The sequence below is a fragment of the Syzygium oleosum genome, unplaced genomic scaffold, assembly GCF_021117445.2.
Source record: "Syzygium oleosum isolate NSW1041296 unplaced genomic scaffold, Sole_v2.1 Sole_v2.02, whole genome shotgun sequence".
NCBI lineage: Eukaryota > Viridiplantae > Streptophyta > Magnoliopsida > Myrtales > Myrtaceae > Syzygium > Syzygium oleosum.
In genome coordinates, this window is record NW_026607486.1 from 19,836,515 (window position 1) to 19,863,876 (window position 27,362).

Genomic DNA, 27,362 nt, shown 5'->3' on the forward strand with positions numbered 1-27,362 from the left:
ATTTTTCAAATGAAATCCAAACACCAGAAAAAATTTTCGATTACATGTCACCAAACAAAGGAAAACTAACAATTTTCTTGGAAAACCGGCCATTTTGCCTTTCCTTTTTCTCTCTCTTTTGCTTTTGCAATGCTTGGTTGGGCTCACCCGGCATAAGAAAATAGAAAAACGGGCCGACTTGACCAATTCGAACTCCCTAATGGGCCTCCAGCTAAAGGCCCGAAAAAATGGGGCCGACCGATTTGGGCCTTGTCACCGCATTCTCGGATCCCTTGATTTGGCAGGAGGCGAACGGTGGATTCGGTGAGCATCCGGATACCGGGAGGGAGGGAAGGAAAGAGGGGGGGGGGGGGGGTTTGCTGTCCCAAGCAAAATCGCGATCTCGACACGTGCGCGACGCCATTTCCGGAAATCCCCGAGGCCAATTTCGTCATAAAAAAGGAAAGAATCCCATGGGCGGCGCGTGGGATACACTTTCCCCACCCCCTTTCCACACCCGTAAAATCCCGCTCGACACAGGGGCACTTCCGGAATACCGAGGAAAACACCACCAGGGTTCGCGGGGGGGCCCGAAGTTAAACAAAAAATAAAAAGGAGAGGAAAAAGAAGAAGAAGAAGAAGAAGATAAAGGCGATTGGGCGCGAGAATAATAATTAAAAAAGAGAGAGAGAGATAGGATTTTAATTTTTAATTTAATTTTACCTATATATATATGATAAAGAATTGTTTCGCGGCCCCTCGCCATTTATTTTAGCAAATTAATAAATGCGGACGCGAAAATTGGACTGCAATGGAGTTCAATAGGGGGGCGTTGAGATCCGAATACGCGCGGCCCCGCACACACACAAACAACTCTCTCCTTCTCTCTCTCCATCTCCTTCCGCGTTCTCTCTCCTCACTCAAGGGGCTCGCTTTTGTCCCTTATCGGCTCCCGTTCTGACTTTCTTGCTCCATAGATTTTCTTTCCTTTGCGTAGAAAGAGAGAGAAAAACCAGAGAGAAAATTTTTGATTTTATTCCCGAATAATTTACAGACGGATACGCCTCCGCCTCCGCCTCCGTCCTCCGCCTCCCTCCTCCGCCTCCTCCTCCTCCTGGAGAGAATTGCTAACCCTAGGGGGTCGGAATCCATCGGATCTGGTTCAGTCCGGGAAGGTTGTCGGTCCCAGCGCTCAGGCTTCTCGCGGATCGTGCGCCCAGGCCGTCGGTTTTTTTTCCGGGGAGCTTTCGTGCCCTAGACTGTGGAGCAGCCCCCTGCTTAGGTCGGCGGGCAGGGCTTGCGGTTCGATTCTGGGGCGGAAACCCTAGATTCGAGGTCTCCGGCGTCTGGCGGTGATCGGGAAACCCGGGCTACGCTTGGTTGGGCGGTTTTGATCCGATCTCCGGTTGGAGGCCTTGGGAGCGCTACCGTTTCCCGGCGCTGGTTTTTTTCTCGTGCCTGCCTTTTGCAAAACCCTAGATTCGTCGCGGTGGAGCTGAGGGATCCTGGTGAGAGGTTTTTGAGTTATATTGGCGTCGTGCGTGGGATCTTGATCGAATTAGGGTTGCGGAGGTTGTGAAAGCCCATGCGACAGTAGATTATTTATGCCGCCAGAACCATTGCCTTGGGATCGGAAGGACTTCTTGAAGGAGAGGAAGCACGAGAGATCGGAGTCCTTGGGTTCCGTCGCCAGATGGAGGGACTCGTCATCGTCTTCCTCTCATCACGCCGGATCTCGTGGCTTCACTCGCTGGGGATCCGCCGATTTTCGCCGGCCACCAGGTAATTTTTTCTTCTTCTGTATTTGCTACTGTAGCGTGTGTAAGATAGATATTTCTTTTTGGTTTGCATATTCATTTGATATTCTGGCAAACCTGCGTTGGTTCGTCCAGATGATCTGAGTTGAGGCGCTTTAATCTCCTCTGGTCCTTAGGTGAAAAGCAAAGGAGATGGTCCGTAAGAACTTTTTGTTGGGAACCTTTTTTATCTTTATTTTATTGTCCATCGATGGTATTTTCTTTTCTGGCGGTTTTAGTTTGGAATAATGTCTTTTTGTGGCGATGAGATTAGTAAAGTTTTGTTCTTTGTTGGGATGGAGTATGGATATTTCTCAAGTTGATTTTTTAAAGATTTTCCCTGTTTTGTTTTAAATATTTTCTGAAGGTCATGGTAAGCAGGGTGGCTGGCACATGTTTCCCGAGGAATCTGGTTATGGCTATGTGCCTTCTCGGTCTGCGGACAAGCCGCTGGAGGATGAAAGCGGCCGTAGATCAGGTTTCCGTGGAGATGGAAAGTACAGTCGAAGCTACAGGGACAATAGAGGGTCCTTTGGGCAGAGAGATTGGAAGGTATCTCATTCATGGGAAACAAGCAATGGCTCTTATACACCTGGGAGGCCAACTGAGAATAATAGTCAGAGGCCAGCTGACATGCTCACACAAGCATCTTCCCCTCATTCTGACTTTTCAAACCTAAGAGAGTACCATCAGCTGCACCCGAAAGACCATCATGACAAGTCTAGTGATGTGAAGCCGATTGATGCCAAGACAATTGATGCCAATGGGTTGGCCTCAGGCCAAAAGTCCGACAACTCAGTCGTGGCCTTGGAGTGGAAGCCTCTTAAGTGGTCCCGTTCCGGGAGCTTGACTTCTCGTGGGTCAGGCCTGAGTCATTCTAGCAGCTCAAAAAGCATGGGGGGTGTTGATTCCAGTGAAACAAAGGTTGGAATATCAACAAAGGATGTAACTTCAGTGCCATCCCCATCCCAGGATGCAGCTGCATGTGTGACTTCTGCTGCTCCATCTGAGGATATGACTTCAAAGAAGAAGCCTCGTCTTGGGTGGGGAGAAGGCCTGGCAAAGTATGAGAAGAAGAAAGTTGGAGGCCTAGATGAAAATGCATCAAAGAACGTCGTGGAGCCTGCCCATTCTCTCGGTGTTAGTGTAGCTGACAAAAGCCCTGGACTTGCAGCATTCTCAGATTGTGCCTCTCCTGCAACTCCATCTTCTGTTGCGTGCAGCTCCTCTCCAGGTAGGTTGTGTACATTCTCTGTGCAGTCAATTAAATGCTTTTTTTCATGATTTCACATGGGAGTGAAATTCTAAATGACTGATTGATGCAGTTATCTTTCCGTCGAATGCATATGGGAGTTTAGATACCATTCTATACTGCGAGGTTTTGTACTTGTTTGGATTACAATCACTTTGATGTTCTGAACAGCTCACGATAATTAATTTGGACTTGTGTCAAGCTCTTTACTGTTACTAGTGGGTATTTGGTTGGACTAACATAGGGTTTGTGGTGTACATGCAAAAGATTAAACAGATGCACACAAATTGCACCTGTTTGTGGCCGCTTTACACATTTCTGGTGAAAAAGATTCGACAGAGTAATGGTGTGGGTTTGTTGATTAATCGTTAGTCAGTACGTACTTTTTTTATTTTCTTGGCAAAGTTTTCAGCTACTTCTTACTTTTATTTATCACTTTATCTCAAGAATATGAGAATTGGAAGAATATTAAAGTTAATGTTTGGCATCTGTCCTGATGACCTGATATCCTGTGATCAATTGCTATTATATTGTATTGCAGCTTTTGTAGAGCTTGCTATTGTGCAAGGGAAGTCATTTGGATATTATGTTGAATTTTCATGTGAGCTAATTTATGTTTGGGGCAATTTCTTTAGCTATGCTTCTGTTTATAATTTGCCCTTTAAATTTTGAAGTTGAAAGAATTTTCAGCTAAGTTAATATTTGGCCTCTGTCTGAAATAAATGCTATGCTCTGTTTAGTTGTTAGTGTATGTATAGCGGCTTTTATGAAGCTTGCTTTTGTGTATGTTTCTGTTGGATGTAGAGTCGAACTGAGTTGGATAAAGACTTGTGTTGATTTCCATTGAATGTGATGCCTTGTAGATCTTCTAGTCAAGTGTGCTTTTGAGGCTGCTGCGGTGCTGATGGGTGTTTTGAATCAAGTTGAGTCAACGAATAGCACCATCTGAGCTATCCGAAGCATTACAGCCAATAAATTTTTTTGTATTCACTTGGGTTTTGATGTTCGTATATGTGCTTTGTTCCATGCCATACTCCATCTTGGGATCAAGTTGTACTGGTTTGTTGCGCAAAACAAAACCAAGCGTGAGTCTTGGTCAGACGTCGGGCTGACTTTAGATGTGTTAATAAAAAAACGTGAAATAGATGTAAAAATTTTCTGGTATTTATTATATTTAGGGAAGATGTAAAAGTTTTCCAGTATTTATTATTTTTAGGGAAGATAAAGCATATGCTCTGATGATTGGCTGATTTGATTAAAAACCAAAACTATTGTGTGAGCTCTTTGTCAGAAGAAGACTTTCAATATGTAAAGTAAATTAGATATGTAGAACCGAGATAAAACTTTTCAATTTCCTGAGTAGCATTGATCAAAATAATTTGTACTGTATGCTTGACTGAGCGACTCAATTAAAGAACCAACACGTTCAAAATATGATTTGGAATGCAAATTGATTAGATGTCAAGAAGCAAAACCAGTTCCAGGTTGGTGGTGGGTCATCTCACTTAGTATACTGACGTCATGTGTCGAGTTGACAACCCACCAGATCCGTAGGTGGAATGACGTTGCCATTGTTATTACTTGTCTACTGACATTTTTTGAAAACTTTAATTCTGTCTCCTGCTTCGTGTTTTGCCTCCATGTTTTACTCCATGAGAAGTCAACCACATTTAGGGTGAATATGATGATTGGATTAGTCTGTCCACATTTATTTGTCTGTTTCTGAGTTTTATCACGGGGATAGCTTTGAATTGTTGCTTTTTTTATGATTTCAATGTATTCGCACCTATTCTAAATTTTGATTTTGGTAAATTCAGCTACACTGATTGTTGATTATGATGGCCTTTGTCTCAAAGAAGATATTAGTGTTTGTACGGTTGATATGATTTTAGTGCTTTGTTTTTTGTTGTTTTACTACATCAAATGAGATTAGGTGCGGTTGGTCTTTAACTTGGAAAAATGTTGCACTCATATTGTGTTAGTTCTGCTGTTGGTTCTTGATGTGTAGAGTTTTATTTTGTTGAACAGGGACGGACGATAAATCTTTTCTGAAGGGATCACATGGGGATACTGATCTCAATAATCTTTGTCAGTCGCCATATCCTAGTTCCCAGGATCAACAGGAGGGGTTCTCTTTCAATCTGGAGACAATGGATGCAAATTCAATTGCTAATATGGGGTCTTCACTTGTTGAGTTGCTGCAATTGGATGATCCTAGCTCAATGGATTCTGGTTTCGTGAGATCTACCGCACTGAATAAGTTGCTTTTATTAAGGGGGGATGTTTTGAAAGCCCTGGAGATGACTGAGTTGGAAATTGATTCACTTGAAACTGAACGTAAGTCGCTCATTTCTCAGTCTGGAGATCATGGACCTTGCACAGCATCGTCCAGTTCTCTAGCAGTTGAGACCAATGCAAAACCCGGTGAACATGATGAAATCTCTAACGTGGTATCTTGGCCATCTCCTTTGGAGATCTTTTCATCTGGGAACATGGACAAGGGTGGGTTGCCTCTTGGTGATGGAAGATCAGAGGAAATTCACGCTGCAAATAATGCTGATGTTGATAGCCCTGGAACTGCTACATCTGAGTTTGCCGAACCATTCCGTCTTTTGAAGGGAGCTGTAGCCACTGATAAAGTGAAGGAAGGTGAACGTGCTGAAGATATGGATACAACACAGGTTGCGGAGGTTGGGAGAGGAGAATTATCTCTTGAAATATCTGTAGAAAAAACTGATGCATCTCCCTCTAGGGATAAAACCATGGTGCTGTTCTGTGAGGAAGATAGGGCTAATAATAGTGCAAATATGCTCATTAACTCAGAAATGTTGTTACCTGAGTTTATTGTGGCTTCTAATAAGGAAACTGCAAGCAAGGCATGTGAAGTTTTTGACAGCCTGTTGCCGAGAGATCAAAGTAGTTTTGATATATCGAGGGTTGCTGATGCTGCATCACCAGAGATTGACTCACTTTTCATAAATTACTTTACGATGAGGAAGCGTGCTCTAAGGTTTAAGGAGAGGGCTGTGACTCTTAAATTTAAGGCCTTTCACTACATCTGGAAGGAAGATCTGCATTTGCTTTCCTTGAAGAAAGTACGTGCAAAGCCTCAGAAGAAGATTGAGTCGAGCCTTCGTGTGACCCTTAATGGACATCAGAAGAACCGTTCCTCCATTCGTTCTCGTGTGTCCTCACCTGGTAAGTGACTTAGCTGAGTCAGCGTATACTTAAATATGCTTGTGCATGTCTGTTATGTTAGTAGCCCTGTTTTTCCTTTCTTAGGTTGTTGATTCTGTCCTTTGCTCAAGCTGCATCAGACTTTACTTTTCTTGGCACTAGATCCATTAATTGTACCTTTGTAGTTAACTGCGATGAATTATGCCGTTGTTCTTGGATATTCCTTTGTCATCTTTGACATACTACTTCGTGTCCCCTAATTTTTTTCCTGCGTTTCCTACTGGAAAAATCTATTTAAGAGGCTCGAGGTCGACTCCCAGTGAATATAAGAGGCTCAATTCTCGACTCACAATTGATTGAAACTTGACCAAATGGAGTTCTCTATCGGTTCAAACTAGAGTTCTAGAAGTTCACCAAAATAAGTAAAGTGAAAAGTAGCACCGTTTATCTTATATTCATGAACATAAATCATAGAACGATTTTTTAAGATGCCATTACTCAATTAGCCTAGAGGTCTACTGAAGTATAGTAATCAGAATTCGAACTGGGACTATGTGGGTCGAGCTGAGTCCAAGTAATCGGGAGTTGTGCTCTAGTAGCTTGGCTTGCTTGCATCCTTAGTCTGCTGTGCATGCGTGCGTGTGCCTGCGTTAGTACCATTTTCTTAGAGTAGCTATTACTGGGTCTATGCTGGCTGCCATTTGTTTTTATGAGATTGGAAGAATGACAGTGAGGGGCGCCTCAACTGCATGGAAATTTCTTGTGATTCAACTTATCATAGATAATTTTGCTTGATTCTCGTCATTTTTCGCTGAAAGTATAAAATGGGTTGACATTCTGGTTGTGGATTTGCTTTTTGAGTGGTTTACCGAAATCTTTTGACTAGTGTAGGTTACCACCTTTTTGCACTGTGCTGATATTCTCTTGAAGTATTATTCTAGGAAACATCGGCCGTTCCTTTATGTTCTGATATTCTGAATGTGTTTCCATTGCACCCTGTTAGCCACCATGCGACATGAAATTTTCGGGTCGTTTTAAGAACAAAATATGTTTTGTTGGTTTCAGTATGATTTATAATTATCTTTTCCTTACAGTGGGAAATTCGAGCCTGGTACCATCACCACATGTTTTAAGCCATACAAGCAAGCTGCTCTCAGATTCCCAAATGAAGTCTTACAGGAAGTACTTAAAAATGCCGGCATTGATCTTCGATGACAGGGAGAAGACTGCATCCAGGTTTATCTCGACGAATGGGCTAATTGAAGATCCTTGTGTCTTTGAGAAAGAGCGGACAATGATTAATCCATGGACGACAGAAGAAAGAGACATTTTTCTGGATAAGTTGGCGATCTTTGGCAAAGATTTCAGCAAGATTGCTTCTTTCCTTGATCACAAGACAACTGCGGATTGTGTTGAGTTCTACTACAAAAATCACAAGTCTGATACTTTTGAGAGAACTATGAAGAAGCTGGATTTTGGAAAGCGAGGAAAGTCGCTAGCTGCCAATAATTACCTGGTGACTTCGGAGAAAAGATGGAGCCGTGAGGTGAATGCTGTCTCCCTTGATGTCCTTGGTGCTGCTTCTGCGATGGCAGCCCAGCAGGATGAATTCATGCTAGAAAGACAAGGGTGCGCTGGAGGGGTATTTTTTAATGGTTTCTGTAACTCTAGATCATCACGAGCTGATTGTGGTGACTTGGAGAGGAGTAGCAGCTTTAATGTTCTAGGGAGTGAAAGGGAGACAGTTGCTGCTGATGTTTTAGCTGGAATATGTGGGTCCCTATCTTCAGAAGCGATGAGTTCGTGTGTCACAAGCTCTGTTGATCCAGGAGAGGGCAGCAGGGAACTGAAGTGTTCAAAGGTAGATTTTGTCCGAAAACGGCCCTTTACACCTGAATTTATGGAGAATGTGGAGGAGACATGTTCAGGTGAGAGTTCTGGGGAAATGGATGCCTCTGATTGGACGGATGAGGAGAAGTCTGCATTCATGCAATCTGTATCATCTTATGGTAAAGATTTTGTATTGATCTCACGGTTTGTTGGCACTAGATCCGTGGATCAGTGTAGACTTTTCTTTAGCAAGGCTCGAAAGTGCCTTGGACTGGATTCATTACTTCCTATCTGCAGAAGTAGGGGTACGCCTGTCAGTGAAGATGCCAATGGCGACGGTGACATGGAGGATGCCTGTGGCTTAGAAATTACTTCAGCCATTTGTGGTGATAAGTTAAGCTCTAAAATGGATGAGGACTTACTTGTGAAAGACGTAAATCAAGTTGAATCAGATTGTAAATCCTTGAACTTTCGGGATGACCTGAACAAATCAGATGGGAACACTGGTAGTGGAGAGTTAAGTTGTGAATGTGTCAAAGATATGGAAATTGTGGTACCTGATTTCTGCCAGATGAGAGATGGGGATGAGGTAGTTTCCGAAGGTGTTGGTTCCATTTCTGCGTCAGTTGGAACTCAGAAATCTATAGCAGATTCAGACGTCACAAGAGTTGAGGTAACTGGAGCAGTAGGTGCTTCTCTGGTAGAATCAGCATCTGTCAGGGAAGATACTGATGGTGGCTACCCTTTCTCAGCTTCTCCTGATGGTAAACATACAATTCGAGCATGCACAGAAAGTTTTAAAAACATAACATGGGGACAGGAGGCGTTGCTTCCTCAGAAGTGCAATGGCGATACAACTCATCGAAGTAGTTTGCTCTCCTCGTCGGGAGAGTCGGATGCGAAGATTGATTCTTCTCGCTTGCCTGCTGATAGAAGTCCATGTTTTGGGTTCAGTCTCAACTCTGAATCAGAGCATCAAGTTTCACTTGTTTTAGACCCTGTCGAAATATCTTGCAGTAATTCACGACATGATGAAAAATTCCAAGGTGCCACTAGATCTTTGTCATCAGATTCTGCTCCCAATTATGGCAAGAACGGTAGAACCCAAGATAGAATGTCGTCCACTTCTGATGGACCACCTAACAAAGAGAAGCACAAACAATTGGTCAGTAATGATGAATATTACAAGCATGTCTCTGGAAGTCCCCTGCTGAGCCAAATGGAATCTTCCCAGATACTCCGAGGTTATCCGATACAGTTGCATGCACAGGAGAACAGTGGGTCCACCAGTGGAGAGTTTTCTGAAGTTCAGAAACATTCGAAGCCTGAGAATAGTTTTACCTGTCGATATGTGGTGCCGGATTTCCATCTTAGGAAGTGTACTACCAGCAAATCTCACAGTCCTGTAGCCGAGCTTCCTCTTCTGCCACATAAATCAGAACCGATTGGCTTGCCCAAAATTGATATGCCAAGTTTACCACCAGACTCCCAGAAACAGAGTAAGTCTGGTGATTTCAAACTTTTTGGCCAAATACTCAGCCATCCACCATCTCAGCCTACGCCCAAGTTAAACGTTCAGGATAATGATGAGAATGGTGCCCCTCAACGGAAGTTGGGCAGCAAGGAGACTGATGTGAAACCCAGTAGTAATCATAGTGAGGGTGGGAATTCAGCGATGCTAAAGTTCGACTGTAATAACTACGCAGGTCTGGAGAATGTTCCCTTGAGGAGCTACGGTTTCTGGGATGGTAACAGAATTCAGATTTCGTCTTTGCCTGATTCTGCTCTCTTGCTGGCGAAGTATCCTGCTGCCTTTAGTAATTTTCCTCTGCCTGCAACAAAACTGGAGCAGCACACATTGCAGCCGGTGTCCAAGAGCAGTGAGTGCAGTTTGAATGGTGTCTCTGTTTTCCCATCAAGAGAAGTGACCAATGGGAATGGGATCGTGGATTATCGGCTTTATAGGAGCCGGGACGATGTTAAAGTTCAACCATTCGCCATAGATGTGAAGCAACGTCAAGATGCATGCTCCGAGCTTCAAAGATATAATGGGTTTGAAGCAGTGTCTACCAGCATTCAGCATCAAGGGAGGGGCATGATTGCAATGAACGTCGTGGGGAGAGGAGGCGTGCGTGTAGGGGCCCCATGTAATGGTGTTTCAGATCCTGTGACGGCTATCAAAATGCAATTTGCGCAGTCTGATCCGCTGGTGGGGCATCAGAATGGGAATATTGTCAGAGAGGAAGAGTCTTGGAGAGGTAAGGGGGACTTAGGAAGGTAGTTGAAGTGGCGGGAGGGTCTTGGAAAGGGGTCCTTGATGGCAAATCTCTTTTTTTGCCGTCAAACTTGTATATTAGTTTTTGTATCGTTCAATTTTAAGTCTTCTTTTAGCTTTCGTATTGTTCAATTAAAATGTAGGGCGAGCGGACAGTTCTCAAGTCCGGTCTTTTTGGTTAAAAAAAAGAAATGATTGTAGTTGGTTGTAATGTTGCGGCTGCAGCAGCCCTTGTATTGTTGTATTAGGTGGATATACAGCAATAATCTCTGGAAATCTGTTATCCTTTTCTCAACCCTTTTTCTGGGGGCGGGATGGAGCATCTTGCATTATTGTCAAAAGATGCTTTTGACACTTCATAGTGGTGAATATGGTGGGTAGGTCCTGGCCCTGTCTGCTTGTCTTTTTGACTTCGTGGCTGCGTTGGGTAATATATAGCTGTGGTGCATGTGCCAAGCTTTGAGAAACCATTAGGTATTTCTTTGTGGTTGCTGTTATTTTATTCGAAAGTGTGGCTAATAACGTCTCTTGAATTTTATGTTTAATTTTATTTGCGCTTCCGGATGGATGTGTTCACATACTCTTGCTTTGCTTGTGCTATTTTCTTTGTGAAAAGGAGCGAATGTCAAAAACCCAGAAAGAGAAGTAGCTTATCAGCCCATGGTTTTCTTTGATGAATTCCAATGGCCTTGGCGAACATCCATTAGCTGAAATTGGGCCTCAAAGTCAACATTTGGGCCTTCGATCGCCCGAATAATTGGGCTTTAGGGCCCACAACTGAACCGTCAAGATGGTCTGGGTTCAATGGGCCTTGCAGAACAGTTTGGGCTCCTTATCATGATCATGTCCGACCTGTCAATTTCATTGATCAGGCCCCATGGGCCATAGCGTAGGTCCATTAGCTGAAAATTGGGCCTCAATCAAGCTCCTGCAGGTCATGATATGAGCCTTTATTTCATAATGGATTGGGCATTAAGCCCAAATCTAGGCCGGTTTGGGCCCATATTAATTTATCAGGCCCATTGGACCCTGGGTAGGTCCAATAGCTGAAAAGTGGGCCTTCATTGGGCTACGCAGGTCATGATATGGGCCCTCAATTGCCAATGTATTGGGCTCTAAGGCCCACTTTAAGTTCAAGGACTGGGCCCATGGGCCTCGCACAGGACAGTTTGGGCCCGTGAAATTCATGACTGGAGTTGGGCCCATTAGCTATAAATTGGGCCTAATTGGGCTTATGAGGTCAAAATATGGGCCCTTAATTCCCCATATATATTGGGCTAAAGGGCCACAGCAAGGCCTGTAAGTTCTTTTCTTGTCCCAATGGGTTTCGCACAGACCATCTTGGTCCGTATTAATTGGTCAGGCCCATTATGCCCTGGCATAGGTCCATCACCTAAGAATCGAGCCTCGATTGAGCTCCTGAAGGTCAACAATGGGCCCCTAAAATGCCCATAATATTGGGATTTACCGCAAGTAGTCCCATTAAGTTAATGGGCTGGGCCCAGTGGGTATCCCCCAGCCCAAAGCTCAAAGCCCATTTTGGCCCATCATCGGAAAATTGGGCTTTAAAGCGCAATTATAGGGCTCGGACAAGACCCAAAGTATAGGACACGAAGGTCCCGTGGCCAGGCCCGTCATTTCCAGGGGCCTTGCCAAGGGGGCTCACTTGACCTAGGCTGTCGGAACAGATGATGTGCTAACAGGATAGAAGCGTGTCTGTTCAACCTTATGGCTCAAGCCTATTTACGACCAATGGCAAATGGAGAAACTGAATATTTCTGGCACAGACAGCCTCGTTCAATTTTCATTTCCAAACCTTTCCTCCTCGAATGATCGCAGAAACTAACGATCGCCGGAGATCACCATCATAATAATCACGGAAGCAAAAAACTGGTCAAGGAGAATAAGAAGGGCCTAATCCAACAGAAAACATTGCCCTCATTCCTCAACACCCAAAAAGAGGGCAACAAGTTTTACATTGACATCCCCGCGCTGATGCAGCGTCTTACTGCAATCATGCTAGATTTCTGACAGTCCTTGATCTTCATATGAGAATAGGGAGATTTAGCAGAGTCGTTCTCACCCAGCAAGATCACTAAAGTTTCCGACCGACTCTTGTTGAATGCTTTGGGCTTCTCCTAGAGTTTGGAGAATAGATGGTAAAGGTGCAGTGATCTTAATTACCTGCCATAGCAGCCAATAAACAACTGTCCAGTCACGATAAGTGGGAAAAGCAAACCAACGAGAGGTGAGCTATTTTAATATTCAAGCACCAAATCGGTTAAGATGCATATTACGCAGGCAATGTGATTTTGGTCTTCACACAATCTTGTCCATGCGACCAATGCAAAAAATACTATTTATGCTGGGGTAAGCTAATGTCAATATGTTGTAGCTTCTAATATTCCATTCACTATTTCAAAACGTGTCAAATATTCATGTCAAGTGGAAAAATCAACGCCAAGCTTATGATTCATGTCAGGAGCTAAGCAAAACATGTTATTTAACCTAAGAACAATAGCTTCTGACAAAAGATAAGAATGATAGCTTGATGGCCATTTATGATGTTTCTTGACAGCTAAGGCTTGGTCCTGCACTTGCCTCGTCTGTAACTGGGTGGGACAGAAGCACTTCATGTGCATGCAAGAAATAGCCACAGTCCCCTGGAACTGCGTGTTGAGGCCTACAATACCCACTAAGCAAGCCAAAATAAAGTGTATGGTAAGATAGCGCATAATTCTCTAAAATTAAATAAACTAAGTTATAGCGCATGGTAAATTAAGTGGAAGCTAAACAAGTTAGGCAGTCCTCTCATCATTTCATTTTCAAGGATGGGTAAGGAGTATGATGAGTGCTTGTAAAATCTTCTTGTCCTCTCATCTTTTCATTTTAAAGGATGGGTAAGAAGTATGATGCATGCTTGCAAAATCTTTCTCCATTCCACTACTTCTCTAAATGGATCACATTTCCAATAATAAGTGACTATGGCGATTGCGTAAATTCACCGAGCCATCAATTATTAAACTCATGCTTCTGGGTCCCAATTTGTATTTAACTTTGAAATAACAAAGAAGTCAAATCACTGATGACATTTGAAATTAGCATGCACACTGGATCAGAGGTTCCACAGAACAGTTTTTCGCTTTGACTAGTTTCAAAGAGTTCTTCGGAAACATGTTTGGCATAGGGTTTTTACTTGAGAAAACTTGGCTTTTTCACGACTTTTGTCCTAACAGTTTAAGAAAAACAAAACATCATAACACTTCTGTGGAATTTTTACTTTCAAAAGTCGTTTTCCAGTTTCTATTTTCACTAAGCACAAGCTTCCTGTCTTCTAATCGGTTTTCCTTTTTGTTTCTAAATTTACACAAATTGTGACCAGAAGAAGAGAGAACACAGTGCCACGCCATTTATCACACCATAGAGGCCTTACAGTACTGCCAAGGTTTTAAAGTAAGAAAGCATTTGTTATTATCCACTATTAATCCATAGGACATCAACATACCCATCCAGCGCAAAACCTTCATCCACAGATTGAGAATCAAAGCATCTTGGTTTCCCACCACTGACATAAAGAGGGTCACCTGATTAATGACATCGAACCAACTAAACATCAGAACCTATAAATTGTATGCAAGAGATGAATTTCATATTTTTACATAAAAAGAGGAAGATTGACAAATTTTGACACTTCTACAACTAAATCAAGATTTAAGAAATAATCCGAAATCAGTTTGCATGTAGGTCCATCAGTCTATCTTCCGTTGATCTTCAATGAAGTTTTCACCTATTAAAGTTAAGGGGAATGGAACTAAAGTCCAGAATTTTCAGAAATTGAGTACAGGCGTATTATCTGCAGTACTTCACCTTACAACTTGAGTGTATGCAATTTCCAGCTACTCACTTCTTTCAATCAAAAGAAAAAAAAGTAAACGCAAATCATCCAGCAAATCAAAGTGATTTCTTGCCACAAGTTGTGTATCTCCAATAGTTAAAATTAAGTTCATCCCATCACTTTTTGAGTTACTCCCACAAATTGCATCAGTATATTGAAGCCATCTATATCTTGATGATCTTAATAAGCAAATCGACGCCTGCTTAATACATTTGCCCTTCTAACAAGATATTTATTAACCTCTCCCCTCCTTATTGTTAAGATGCTGCTTCTTTGTCTTACTCCAATACACATTTCCTCAATGTTTAATGCTTTCATAAAACTAGCCGTATAGCACATCATCTGATAGAAATTCTATCAACATCAGTTAAAAACCTTACATTTTTAAGGATGCCTGTATCATAACTGAGGTTTTCACCCCTTGAGTAATAATTTAACCTATTATGTATAGTCTTGACTAAGCAAATGCCGCCATAATGCAGTTCAGTCTACATCACAGATCTCCTGTCTATTGTTGCATTAGGGAGGACATTGAAAAGCATATCTGTTTGGATGGGAAAGTACTTTTCATGGAGCAACTTCATATGATTGAATATGTTTATATTGATTTATACAATGAAATGCCCTTTTATCTTCTCGCAGTATTACATCATTTCTTCTCTACGAATAATTCGCAATCCATCACTGTCCAGTTCCAGATTTCTTCTGAAAAGACTTAATACTTCATAGATTGCATTGACAAATACATATCAATGAAAATAAAAAAATAAAAAGTGAATGTTTACCCAACAAGGGATGCCCTATAAATGAAAGATGAATACGTATTTGATGTGGGCGACCAGACTGGATCTCGACCTGCTAATGTCCAACATAAATGAGTGAACTTGTGCAAAAATACATGTGAACTATGAACTATTTAGAGTGCATGATACTTGTCTAAGATAAGTTGCTTGCAAGTGGATATGTGCAATTCCCCACAGCTAGTATGGACAATCATCAACAAACAGCACGTGATAATATATTGAAAAGACAAGGTCCGTAAACAGCAGACAATAACTCCTTCACAACGAAGGACCTGCTCTAATGCTTATTATTGGGTATGCTTAAGTGGATATTAAGGGTCAGTTTAGTAACGCTTCTGTTCCTAGAAACAATTTCTGTTCATAAATAGTTTTTTCTATTTCTATTCCTTAGACGAGTTTCTGAGCAAAAAAGCGCGTTTAGCAACTGTACAAGATTTCTATTCCCGGAGTAGAAAAAGAATAGAAATGCCTTTGGTAGGACACTAAAAATTTCTATTCTCAATTTTTTCATTTAATTATAAAATTGCCGGTGGAGACTTAATAATTCATGTTTGGATAAAATTGGACTAGAAATACAATAAGAATATATTATGATATAGAATTGGATGACCTTAAAACAATCATAAAGAAAATTACTCTTAATAGACAAAGCAAATACCGGGTGGTAGTTGAGGAAATTGCAGTTTAGGGGACTTTATAATTCATGTTTGGATAAAATTAGACTAGAAATAGAATAATAATATATTATGATATAGAATTGGATGACCTTAATACAATCATAAAGAAAATTACTCCTTATAGACAAATCAAATATCGGGTGGTCGTCGAGGAAATTGCAGTTTACGACATAAGATTTTAGGATTTGGGGTTTTGGATTTTAGATTTTGGATTTTATGGCTTAGGGTTTGGGGTTTAGGTTTTAGAGTTTCGGGTTTGGGTTTAGGGTTTTAGGGATTCAGGTTTTGGGTATTGGGGTTTGGGATTTAGGGTATAGGGTTTACAGCTTAGGGTTTGGGATTTATGGTCTAGGGTTCGGGGTTTTGCGGTTTAACGTTTTAGGATTTAGGATTTGGAATTACGATTTTAGGGTTTAGGTTTTAGGGTTTTGGGTTTGGAGTCTTGGGGTTTAGTGTTTCGGTTTTTAGGTTTGGGATTTTAGAGTTTGGGTTTAGGGTTTCGGGTTTTTCATTTTAGTGTTGTGGGTTTTAGGGTTTGGGTATTGAGGTTCAAGGTTTTGGGGTTTAGGATTAAGGTTTAGGGTTTGAGGGTTAGGGTTTGAGGGTTTAGGATTTGGGGTTTTAGGGTTTAGTATGAGAATATCTTGTGAAAGAGGGAGAGCTGATCTTGTTTTTCTATTATTTCTTTTTTTTGTTCCAGAAATAGAAAAGTAGATTTTTTTTACTTCTTATTTCTATTCCAAATCTATTCCCAGACCACTTTTCTATTCCGGGAAACAAAAAAACTAACTGACGTTACTAAATGGATTTATGTTCTTTTTCTGTTCTGGGGAATAAAAGAACAGAAAAACAGAGAAACAGAAATGTTACTAAACAGACCCTAAAGTGCCATCACTTTCAAGAACTTTTTCCTTTTAATTTCACCCTCGTATTGCACTTAAAATCCTTTAGATTTCACCGGCGCGACATGTGCAGAATACCTGAACCAAAGAGCAATTTCCCTGCAAATTTCTCTCGAGAACCTTAACTTTGCTCAGAGCTGGCTTACCTGGTCGAAACAGTTAAAAGCTGCATGAGACAGTGATCCATAAATCCCAATTGCAAGAGAACACATTGAAGCTACCAGAAGGTCAGCAGAAATTGAATGGAGAATTACTACGAAACTGTGAAACTGTGGTCCCCTTGAGGTCATGGTGTCGCAAAATCATATAACTCATAGAAAGCATAGTACTGTTTAGGCAATATCATTGAACCTGAGGGCGAAGCAACATAGAGCCCTTTAGCAACACCAGGATACTTTATTACCCCAATTGGCTCACTAACAATAACCTGCAGAGAAGAAAAAGAAGAGCCAATATTTAAAAGTACAAAATATTATATTTGTTAAAAAAGAGCGATCAGCACAAAGATGACAAATGCCTCATTCACTTTGGTGGTTTCAAATAAGATAAGTAGATCCAGATGAGAACTACAAAAAAAACAAAAATCGAGGATCGCTATTGAATGGAGACAGAAGAAATAAGAAGTGAATAATCAGCCAGAGAAGAAAAGACAAGACAAAATGATGCATAAGCACTTAAAGGAATAACTTAGCAACTACATCATATACCAACGGAGAAATTGATGAGGTTTCAAAACAACTGTTCATACAAATACTTTGAGAAATTCAATCCGTTGCTATAGTATATCATTGATTTGTACCGTTGTATTTGATTCTCTGTATAATAGTAGGACATGATCCGTAGCAAGAACTAGGAATTTATCAAGTGAGTTTCTATTACAATAAATTCTGTAGAAATAAATCCATTGACCACAAATCCTAAGCATGAACTGGCGACCCACCTCTAAATTAGGCTACCCTCGCAGGAAATTGGTTGTTACAGTCGGGCCTGACCATAAAATAACGCTTGATGAGTTGCTCAAAACAAATACGGTTTAGTAGAATACCCAACACTAACATCACAAGAGAGATTCAATGTCTGCTACATCTTGGCAAACTGCTAGAGAAGCCCAGTAAGCCTGGATTTCTTTTTCTAATTTTTCTAATCCTTAGGTACTTCTCTATACTTCCACCTCTTTGAAGCTGACCCATGCAACCATGGGCCTATGCTAGGGCCTTGTCATCTTAGGCCTTCTGTTGCTTTTACTAACTACCACCTTATGTCATGTTTCTCTCTAGTCTTCCCATCTTATCTCAAGAAAATGCTTTGCATAGTTGGCAAATCCTGACTTAGCGGTTCGTGTGACTCAACCATCTACCATTCCTCTTTAACTTTCACAGCTAAATATCACCTCAGTGGTTGGAGACTTGAGGCCTGTTTGTTTATGTTTCAGCAAAAGCAATAATAAACCTTTCGCTTTCCCGCCAAAATTTTAAATATTATCCAAATTTCAAAAGACAATATTATTTTTGAATCTACATGAATTTTGTATATTGGGAAACGTTTGAGGGGTTACGGCCTAAGAAAAAATCAGAATGCATCCATTGAAAGATTTGGATTTAGCCAAAAACAACAAGTAAAAGCCTATCCAAACATGTCCTTAGTTTCTTGCAACTTCATACACCAATCCTCTATATTCATTGAAGACTAACAAAAAAATAAAAGTAGAGAGATTTGAATGAAATGAAGATTCATAACAGCTCAGCAAGGACGGTGTATGGGCTCACGAATCAGCAAAGGTGAAGGACACAATCTCCGAATTAGTTAAATATTGCATTTCCCATCCTGAACTTGTAAATCATCTGTGATGTAATCAGTTCATAAAATAATTCTAAATGTTTCCACTCACAAATGAGAAATTCTGCATTTTCTTTTACTGAACCATCCAGGGGTGCATGATATTTAAAGTGCAATTCTTCGAATGATATATGGAATTTAGCCTCTATACATGGTAATTTCCCTCTGACCTAATTTCAATGCCAATGTACTTCAGTTCTGTTGTTCTTAAGGATCAACTATAGAATCATATGATGGGACATGAATGAAGCAATTTCACTAGAGTGAGAAAGAGATCGAACATATTGAATTACGAATCTCTGGAAGTTTTGCAGGGGTTATCTACCTTGTGCGAGAAGTTGTCTTCATATTGAAAATGAAGTAAAAAAGCATGAGCTATCTATCAAGATAAAGGCCTTAATCACATACTTTTTTGTGCTAATAGCATATCAATCCAGAGCAACAGCACAAATCAAAATAGCAGGTTAAGACTCACGAAATAAAGTGAAAGAATGGAAGAACAAAATAGTAATGCAGTAGCATTACCTCATCCTCATCAACTAGTCCATTTACTAGCGCACGATATATCTTTGAAATTTTCCTGACTGAACCGGGCTCCTTATTGGTATTTCTACATCAAACAAATTGCAGTTTCGTCAACAAAGCATTTCATTAGGAGGAAGAAAACAATTATCAGTGAGTATCTGCTGTTCTCATTCAACACAATGAATGAGCCAAAAAGAAGATCATCAATAGAGAGATTCCTTGTAACCTTTTCCCTCCAATGAGAGATGTTCCATCTGCAAAATAGATTGAAAGGCGAGACTTTGCAATCTTTGTCTTGGCACAAAGTAGCACACCTGTAACCATCGGAATGTTTCTTCACTAATCGACTCTCCATGATTTTGAACCAGCATCATAGAGGTAAGGTAACAAGTAAGAGAAACATTCAGTTAAATCTCTTTTGTAGTCATCACTCCTATCTCAAGTGATGGCCTCAATTTTAGTAGATACTTATTTACACCCACATGCTTCTCATCTCATGTTTAATCTACTCAAACAAACAATTGTTGTTTCTGAATAGTCAGACTAAGCCTTCCTTAAATACTATCAGCAAAAGAGACTAACCTGACGTGCCCCTTCCAAGCCGATGAACAGGCACAGGATGTGGTTCTCGTGATGCTAGCAAAGTGCTCTGCTCGCTTTCTCGCCATTGAAGCTGTGACAAGACAGTCCTTTGTTGAAATAGTCCTCCGGGTAAAACTTGCAGCCCAGAGGGCTTGTTGAGAGCAATCTACAAAAAGTGGTTCCAAAGAATGTTGATAACGAGATACATGAAAGAAAGCTATGAATAATAACTACATACACTCCAAAACGGGAAACTCTCTAGTCCTCAAAGCAGACACAGATTTTCCAAAGTCCTGTTTTCGTGTGGTTCCCCACAACACAACCCAAACTAAATTTGTGTTAGTAGCACCATCTGATGCTGCCGTGGTCCTTTCTAAAGCTCGTTCCCGTGTCGTCCGTGCTATATTTATGAATAACTTTGCTTCATATATGCATTGATGTTCCATAATAAGGAAAAGTAAGCAATACCTGCTCAGTTTTAAGACGGGTCTAACATCTAAGAGGTATTATGTCCACAATAATCAGGTGCCTAGGCAGCTCATTTATATACTAAAAAAACCTAAATTAGACATTCCCATCATAAGTAAACATGAACTCGAGTATGCAAATGCAATTACCATATTATCATCTTCATAGAGGATTTCAAGAGAGTAAGGTGCGTCAGGCTCTTTCCAAGGAAGCCTATGGTAGATTACTTCTAATCCTGCACTGGAAGGCACAAAGAAAAAAAAAAGAGAGAGAAAATTGCAAACGACGGATGTTATGTCCATTGAACTAATAATAGTAAAAATTACATAAATAAACATGACTATTCACCAAAAAAAGAACACCTTACGCTTTCGTATGGATCCGTCACGACTCTACCATCGACTTTAATCTGCAAAAGCAAACCCACAAGCACTTAAAAGGACTCGCGTTCGCCAACATTACGACAAACCACCAAACTAGATAGATTAACCGACTGAGGTTCGGTTCGGTTCAGTTCTTCACAGAAGAGGCACCTGTCCATTTTGAATCCGCTGCAACCAACTGCATCGCGATAAGCAAAAACACTCAGCGTATGAATTCCGATTGGCCAATCCATCAATGGAAGAGCAAAACGCAAAGCAGGAAAAGAACGAGACTCTCTAGTTTCTGCAATCCAAGGAAGGACAACTCCGATCAAAACCATGACGCATCGAATCACCAACACCGCAAGGTTCCTCGATTGGTTCTGGAACCCGATCCACACTGACGCGCGCTTTTCGTCCGCAATAACGAACCCTAAACGCTTCTTCTCTAAAAGCGCAACCAGGACAGTCGAGTAAAATCAAAATGGACGTACCCTTGAACGGGAGCTGAACTTCTGTACTTGCTCGAATAGAACTGAAGGAGCGTCATCTCTGCAGAGGATACGTGCTACTTCAGAACGAGTTCGAATTTCGAAGACGAAGAACGAAGCACGGAGAGAGAGAGAGAGAGAGAGAGAGAGAGAGGTGACCGTGATCGGAAGACGAAAGGACGTCCTTGTAGAGGATGCCGTCGTTGAGCTCAGGCCATGGAAGTCCGAACGTCCGCGGAGTCGCCGTCGTCATTGCCTAGAGTTTGGTCTTTTGGATTCGACTGGTATCGAATCGATCAATGCGAACTTACAAAGGACCAAATTATTTTATTGTGCTCGGAATATTGTTCGTCGCAATAACTGTCGGCCGTCATTCAACACGAACCCCCCATTTCACTGTCCGCTATTGTCCCTGTTACTTAAAGACCGATGGGTATCGTTCTTTCATCTTTTATTTGCATTCTTTATTGTCCTAATCTTCCCCGGGCTTTTCTAGAAGATAATAAGGTAGCAATTAGCGCAGTGAATATCACATAAATATGGACCTTTTCGTACCTCTCTTTGTCGGCCTTTTGGCTAAAGATCAAGTGTTAGTTTCTGGAACTCAATCAGTTTTAATTTCTATGGACCTTTTCATGAATAGAATCGCCAATTGTAGGCCTGATATTCGAATACATAGCTCATCTACAATGCGGCATATCCTTAGCTTCTCTGAGATCTGTCTTAGGCACCCCCACGTCAATTTCGTGACTATTTGCAAAATAGGTGCGACACTTCTAGAGACAATATTAATATTACATCATTACTTTCTAACATGCACTTACTTTCAGAAGATCTACATAATTTCACCCTTTTTTTTGGGGATTCGCAACCTAGATAAACCCTTCTAGACAGTGTCTCCGATTCTTGTTTAAATCTATTGAAAGGATGCTCGATACAAATAAGGAGGAGTTAAAGTACGACGCTTCTTCAATTACAGTACAATGAGGGATAATATGCTGAAGAATGTCTTCTTCAAAGATGTAAAAGAACTTAGAAATGTTGCAACCCCCTGATATGTACATGGATGAGGTAGTTCGGCTATTAACTCACTCACCGCCATTGCTCCTCACTCATCAGGATAGAGTTGCTGGGGCGATTATCTAGGTATGTCAGGTGGAAGGGACACCAAGTTAGCGAGCAAATCAATAGCACTTGGAAACAAGAATACATTACATAGGAAAAGCATCGTAAAATATCTTTAGTTTCCCTACTTATAACTCTGACCGCTCACAAGCAGTTTCAGTTTAAAAGCAGTACCTTCTCAAGTTTCAGATATATCAATGAATGAATAGTAATGTTAAACGAGCATGTATCTTTGAACAAATGTTAAGAAGAAAAAGGACTAAAGATAAAATTGGGTGGTCAATTCCCCCTTCTAAGATGAAGTTCACGAACAAATTTCACTTGTTCCACATAAAATGACATCAGCATCTTACAAAATTGAACTCAAGGCTAATAATCTGGTTTGCATGTTTCAATCAAACTTTTGCTGTAATGAGAATCTAGAAGAACTATTTTTGGAATGCAGGACTCTCCTCGTGAGCTTGACCCGACACCTAATGGAGCATATATTTAGAGAGGCAAATCAATGTGCTGACTCTATGGCCAAGTAGGGCGGATGCAGTGGGTACACCTTCAAATGGTTGCTGAACCATCGGCCGAGATTTTGAAGCTTTTGGAACTTGATTGTTGAAGCTGTTGCTTTCCTAGGACTGCTAGGATTTCCTAATTTAGGCTGCTAATGTTTTAGGACCTCATCCTCCTCTGGTGTACCGATAATAAAATGTATAATAGAGTCTTCCAAAACGTATTTGTGGCTCAAATGTGCACCAAGAGAGATGAGAATATTCACATATTAAGCCCAAGCATAACAATAAAAAACAGGGCTTGTGCTTTTTCGCCCTTCGTGTTTAACTTACCATTTTATCAGGACGAAATGAGCAAAGATGAGCAAAATCTTAGTTTAATCACCATCTTTCAACAGAACAGTTAGGCAGAGTATGACAACCTAGCCAGAAGTTGGTTCGCCATTTGATTTCTTGTATTCTGGCTTCAGCTCGTAGGTTCCTTGATTGGGCCCCTTGTTATTGTAGACACAGAGGTCCTTCAGGATATCTTTCAAAAATTGCTGCAGTGAGAAAACAGGGCATCAACTACAAATACGATTGGATCCACAAGTCACAAAAAATAGGTTCATCAGGTTTAGGAGGTTCAGTATCACTTCTTGCTTCCATAAAGTGCCTACAATTCTTTGGAGCAAAAATAACAGTAAAATAACAATGCGAGCACTTGCAAAAAGTCGATCCATCAAACTCTCTACCGGTGGGAAGTATACAAGCCTGAATGGCAGTATGATGCCCTAGTAGTTTTGAGGACAAAGCCCTATTGCTAAACATGATCTGCCGAAACAATGTAAAACCAAAACTAATGTCATACATGATTGGAGTGCATAGACAATGTCATTGATTATACCTTAAAATCAAGCATTGGAGCCTCAACTGAAAAGATTGAAGACAAGTATGGACTCATTAAACTAGGCCTTTATTGCTGCCACAATGAGCAATTTATAGAAAACAGCTTGTCGTGTAGCATATGTATGGTCCACTGATATAACTGCAGGACTACGTACAAGATATCAACCATCAAGCACGGCATTCAGTATGACTATTAAAAGTTCCTGACATGGTTCATCTTTGTATGAAGTACATAGATATATAATCACCCCTCACAGCATTCACCTAGCATACATACCGATACTGAGATAATTTAGAGCTAGGATGAAGGAGCTACATACTTCAGGTTGGTCAGTTTCTTGGATCAATTGTCTTAAAGTCCAATTTGGTTGCCTTTCAAAGAGCTTAAACATGATCTCCTCCATCTCTCCACGATCTCTTCTTGTTCTTTTCGTTTCTGGCATCTTAGTTGGCAATTTCTTCTTCTCCTATTTCACACAGGTCCTCATATGTCATGACAGATAAACAGTAGCAAAGGAGCATTCTCAGAGAATGGTAAGCAAAATAAAATATCCCAAACGGACACAAAAGCAGGAAAAAGAATCAACCACTAGTAAACAAGTCTAGAGGCCAGGGACCCACCATCAATGCCATAGTCCTCATAAGAGAGCCAGTATCATGGTCAATCACCTAAATTAAGGGATAGGAAACTTTAGTAAATAAAGGAGCGTCTTTATATCAGACTGTGAGGACAGCTGGACAAGATGAAGAAACCTGTATCTGTCTAGCTCTGTTCATACACTTGGTTGTTCGTTCACGACAGAGTTTTCCATAAGTCTCAATGTTCTCACCATGGGGCCTCATATCAAATTTGTGCAGGATCTTGCCCTCCACAGAGATTTTTCCTAAGCACAAACCGTAACTTTTTAGCTGGGATTGCTAGAGTAAGAGTCTGCAGCCAAATTCAGATTATCCTTCAAAATAGGAGCATAGAAACGTCAACTACCGTTTTTCACCAGAAAACACCGATATACTAGCATGCAATAAGTTGAATTGATCCATACACCGCAGTTTTCCGAGAATTGTTTAAAAAAAAATAATCTGAAGCACAACATGTTGGAGAAGGGTCTAAGACCTCAGCAGTCAGAAGACTCAGAACCATCATATGAAAGAATTTGAAATTCGACTAAGGTTGTAATTTAACAACTAAGTAACCGATGCCAACTTGATCTTAGATAAAGATTATTTTTATGTGTACCTTGAGAAGACTCTGAAAAAACAGACATCGGGATAAAGTCCTTAGACATCTCCATGGAGTACCGCCTTGGTACGTTTCCAGATTCAGTGGAAGCCAATTCCATTATAAACTGAGGTCATTTCACCAAATGTATAAATGCAACAGCACAAGACTCGGAGATAAAACTGCAAGCCGTGCTCATCAAAACATGATCCCCATCTATTTCCTTAAAGAACTAAATGCAAAGTTTTGTAATAAATATTAAGTACATGGCTGAGATTGAAACAATATGTTAATCCATTGATGAGGAAGATATCACAAAAGTAGCCAAGGCATCAAAACCAGAGCTGGGAGAACATTATAAGAGATGTAGCCAAGCTATTTTACCCTGAAACCAAATCAAAAGATTACTCCTCCAACTAGGAATCATTGGTCTACGTGTCTCCGTCCACAACGATTGATGATGGGTGCATATAATAAAGTCTTCCAGTTCTCCCAATACAGTATTATCAGTTCAAAACATTATCTTTCTTCAGCAGATTCAATCACATGGCAACGTCTACTGTCAAAAGCGCTATAGTCATTTTCCACTCAATGAAAGAAGTGCGAAACTTGAAAGCATTCCATGACATGTCATTCACCATATGCTATATAAGGTACACAAATTGGCAGTAAGCATGCCGGCAAGAAATTATATCAGAAGAGTCCAAAGTAAAGCAAATCTATCTGTGAGGTTTATACTCCTTGGGGCCCCTGGAACCTAGAACTGTAAAATTTACCCCTAGCATTGTAGTGAGTCTCCACCTTATCCATCACGGCTTTTGGGCACAGAGGAGAAGTATTTCTCCAATCAACAGGTCGCATATTAACATGTTTCAGGGGGGCTTACTCTAACTATTCATGCCAAATTTTACTTTTTAAGTAAAGGTAAGGTTTATCCTGAAGAACAAAATGTATAAAAGAAGGGGAAAACTACTATGACGCCGAAAGTAAACTCTTTTACACAAATGGAAAACTCCACTAATGGCGAAGTTTAGGACACTATTTTGATCAGAAGCTGGTGAAGTTAACATGATCACATCATGGCTGATTAAGCAGAGGAAATGGCCATAAATTGTAGGGAAACGGATGCAACACGCGTGCGCGAAAACACGTGAAATCATATGTCAAATGGCAATCTGAAACACCTGAAACCGAAACCCCACTGGAGACCTCACATCGAAATTTCCAGTGACGCAAACCGGAATGCGAAGCAGACAACAACCACAAATCGCAAACTCGGCGCAATACGAAGACTAGACACCCCAACCAATTCATATCAACGTACGAACTAGAAAACGCCGATCAAGGCCAGAAGCCTATAACAATACCACGACCAAATTCGCTCGACAACTCCCCAGAGATAAACACGTGAAAATGCAGGACACAAACGCGACGAGCTCACGCAATGCAACTCCACGCAAAACCGGCATGCCCTAGACACTAACGCGACGACGAGGGGCTAGAAATAAAAAATCCAAACCACGAGCCTCAGAAACTACAACAACAACAACAACAACAACCTCGCGGCACACGCTCGGCATATACTTCGAAGCATACGTACCTCGGAGTTATCTTCGCCGCCGTGAAGAAGATCGACGGAGAAGATGACCTTGGCGACGGGGACGGAGGGCGCGGCGCCATCTCCGCCTCCTTCGAAGGCGGGCGGGCTCCCCGGGGACAGAGAACGGGAGACGACGGGCGGGCACTTCATGAGCCATATCGATCTCTCCGCTTTGCTCGTGTCGACGAACCCGCTGCAGGCATAGCTAGCGCTCGCATTGTCGCTGGTGGGAGTGGTGGTTTTGGTGGTCCCGCCGCCGGGGCCGTCGCTGCCGGCGGTGCCGTTGCTTCGTTTGTCGTCCATGGCTCGAGAGGGAGTGAAAAAAAATGGGTGGAAAACTAGAGAGAGAGAGAGAGAGAGAGAGAGAGAGAGAGAGAGAGGAGGCAACGGCTTTTCAGAAATTCTCTCCAACAAACTTGACACCTCGGACCTCGCCCCGAACTTTTTTTTTTTTTTTTTAAAAAGCCACAACTCTAGTCCAGTCCAGATTTGCCCCATTTTTTTTGTGTTAATATAAAAAAAAATCCTAAATTGATACACATGTGATAAATTTATCCTAAACTAATTTTTTGACTATCAATAACTCTAAACTGATACACCTGTGACAAATTTACGCCAAACTAATTTTTTGATCATAAAAAACCCCAAACTTGTGCATTTGTGACAGATTTACCATCTGTTAGTTTCCATTAAATTGGATTAGTACCACGAAAAATCATAAATTGGTACACCTGTGACAAACGAAGGATAAAACCCAAACTGATACACTCGTCAACTGCCACGTGTTATCAAATTCAACAATTTGATGATAAAATTTAACTAAAATTAAGGATAAATTTATCATAAGTGTATCAGTTTGGGGCTTTTAGTGATTTGTCATAGATGTATCGGTTTGGGGTTTTTCATCGTATTAACCCATTTTTTTTGTTTTTAAAAACTGCAACTTTAGGTCCAATCCCAAATCTACCCCAAAATTTTTTTGTCAAAAAAAAAAAACCAACGTTAACTCTTGTTTGAAATCTACCTCCCTCAATTGTCCCTAATTTTCATATCAAAGAACGGTTTCGTTTTGGAGATAATTTTTCACGTCGTATTGCTGATGTGGATTTGTTATCGATGTGAGAATGCTACGTCAAATAACTAATGACGATTTTTTGATGGACAGTTAACGAGGCAA

At 41.0% G+C, this 27,362-nt stretch overlaps 3 protein-coding genes across 6 annotated transcripts; 1 reads left to right on the top strand and 2 right to left on the bottom strand.

Moving 5' to 3' along the window:
- The first annotated feature begins 883 nt into the window (after positions 1-883).
- Positions 884-10,604, top strand: LOC115673224 (uncharacterized). The gene is made up of 4 exons (XM_030595326.2): positions 884-1,761; positions 2,143-3,009; positions 5,056-6,225; positions 7,299-10,604. Exons 1-4 carry the CDS (start codon positions 1,584-1,586, stop codon positions 10,313-10,315), a joined length of 5,232 nt encoding a protein of 1,743 aa, XP_030451186.1. The 5' UTR covers positions 884-1,583; the 3' UTR covers positions 10,316-10,604.
- Positions 10,605-12,102: 1,498 nt separating this feature from the next.
- LOC115673110 (RNA pseudouridine synthase 5) lies at positions 12,103-21,106 on the bottom strand. Of its 2 annotated transcripts, XM_030595176.2 has the most exons (14): positions 21,010-21,106; positions 20,854-20,911; positions 20,531-20,558; positions 20,360-20,406; positions 20,147-20,237; positions 19,530-19,695; positions 19,174-19,261; positions 18,948-19,032; positions 16,938-17,013; positions 16,665-16,732; positions 14,990-15,059; positions 13,815-13,893; positions 12,911-13,004; positions 12,103-12,493 (listed from the first exon to the last, which is right to left on the bottom strand). In XM_030595176.2, exons 1-14 carry the CDS (start codon positions 21,101-21,103, stop codon positions 12,389-12,391), a joined length of 1,149 nt encoding a protein of 382 aa, XP_030451036.1. In that variant the 5' UTR covers positions 21,104-21,106; the 3' UTR covers positions 12,103-12,388. The 2 variants fall into 2 exon arrangements, with proteins under 2 accessions (XP_030451036.1, XP_056164668.1); XM_056308693.1 differs by lacking the exon at positions 12,911-13,004.
- Positions 21,107-21,730: 624 nt separating this feature from the next.
- Positions 21,731-26,584, bottom strand: LOC115673112 (uncharacterized). Of its 3 annotated transcripts, none has more exons than XM_056308712.1 (7): positions 26,186-26,584; positions 24,604-24,712; positions 24,120-24,250; positions 23,988-24,035; positions 23,687-23,833; positions 22,901-23,020; positions 21,731-21,992 (listed from the first exon to the last, which is right to left on the bottom strand). In XM_056308712.1, exons 1-6 carry the CDS (start codon positions 26,486-26,488, stop codon positions 22,901-22,903), a joined length of 858 nt encoding a protein of 285 aa, XP_056164687.1. In that variant the 5' UTR covers positions 26,489-26,584; the 3' UTR covers positions 21,731-21,992. The 3 variants fall into 3 exon arrangements, 2 of the variants coding, with proteins under 2 accessions (XP_056164687.1, XP_030451041.1); XR_008815871.1 differs by having other exon boundaries at positions 21,733-21,992; positions 22,812-23,020; XM_030595181.2 differs by lacking the exon at positions 21,731-21,992 and having other exon boundaries at positions 22,740-23,020.
- Positions 26,585-27,362: the final 778 nt, after the last annotated feature.

What these genes read in the sequence shown, in the direction of transcription:
- LOC115673224 (XM_030595326.2), top strand. Translation starts at nt 1,584, where the DNA reads ATGCCGCCAGAACCATTGCCTTGGGATCGGAAGGACTTCTTGAAGGAG. An exon ending in CGATTTTCGCCGGCCACCAG is followed by an intron (nt 1,762 to 2,142) that starts GTAATTTTTTCT and finishes TATTTTCTGAAG; the next exon opens with GTCATGGTAAGCAGGGTGGC. An exon ending in TGCGTGCAGCTCCTCTCCAG is followed by an intron (nt 3,010 to 5,055) that starts GTAGGTTGTGTA and finishes TTTGTTGAACAG; the next exon opens with GGACGGACGATAAATCTTTT.
- LOC115673110 (XM_030595176.2), bottom strand. Translation starts at nt 21,103, where the DNA reads ATGACGACGGCGACTCCGCGGACGTTCGGACTTCCATGGCCTGAGCTC. An exon ending in GCTTGGAAGGGGCACGTCAG is followed by an intron (nt 19,262 to 19,529) that starts GTTAGTCTCTTT and finishes CGATGGTTACAG; the next exon opens with GTGTGCTACTTTGTGCCAAG. An exon ending in GAAGGTTTTGCGCTGGATGG is followed by an intron (nt 13,005 to 13,814) that starts GTATGTTGATGT and finishes TGGCTTGCTTAG; the next exon opens with TGGGTATTGTAGGCCTCAAC.
- LOC115673112 (XM_056308712.1), bottom strand. Translation starts at nt 26,488, where the DNA reads ATGGACGACAAACGAAGCAACGGCACCGCCGGCAGCGACGGCCCCGGC. An exon ending in GCGGCGAAGATAACTCCGAG is followed by an intron (nt 24,713 to 26,185) that starts GTACGTATGCTT and finishes AAATGACCTCAG; the next exon opens with TTTATAATGGAATTGGCTTC. An exon ending in ACAGAGCTAGACAGATACAG is followed by an intron (nt 24,036 to 24,119) that starts GTTTCTTCATCT and finishes CCCTTAATTTAG; the next exon opens with GTGATTGACCATGATACTGG.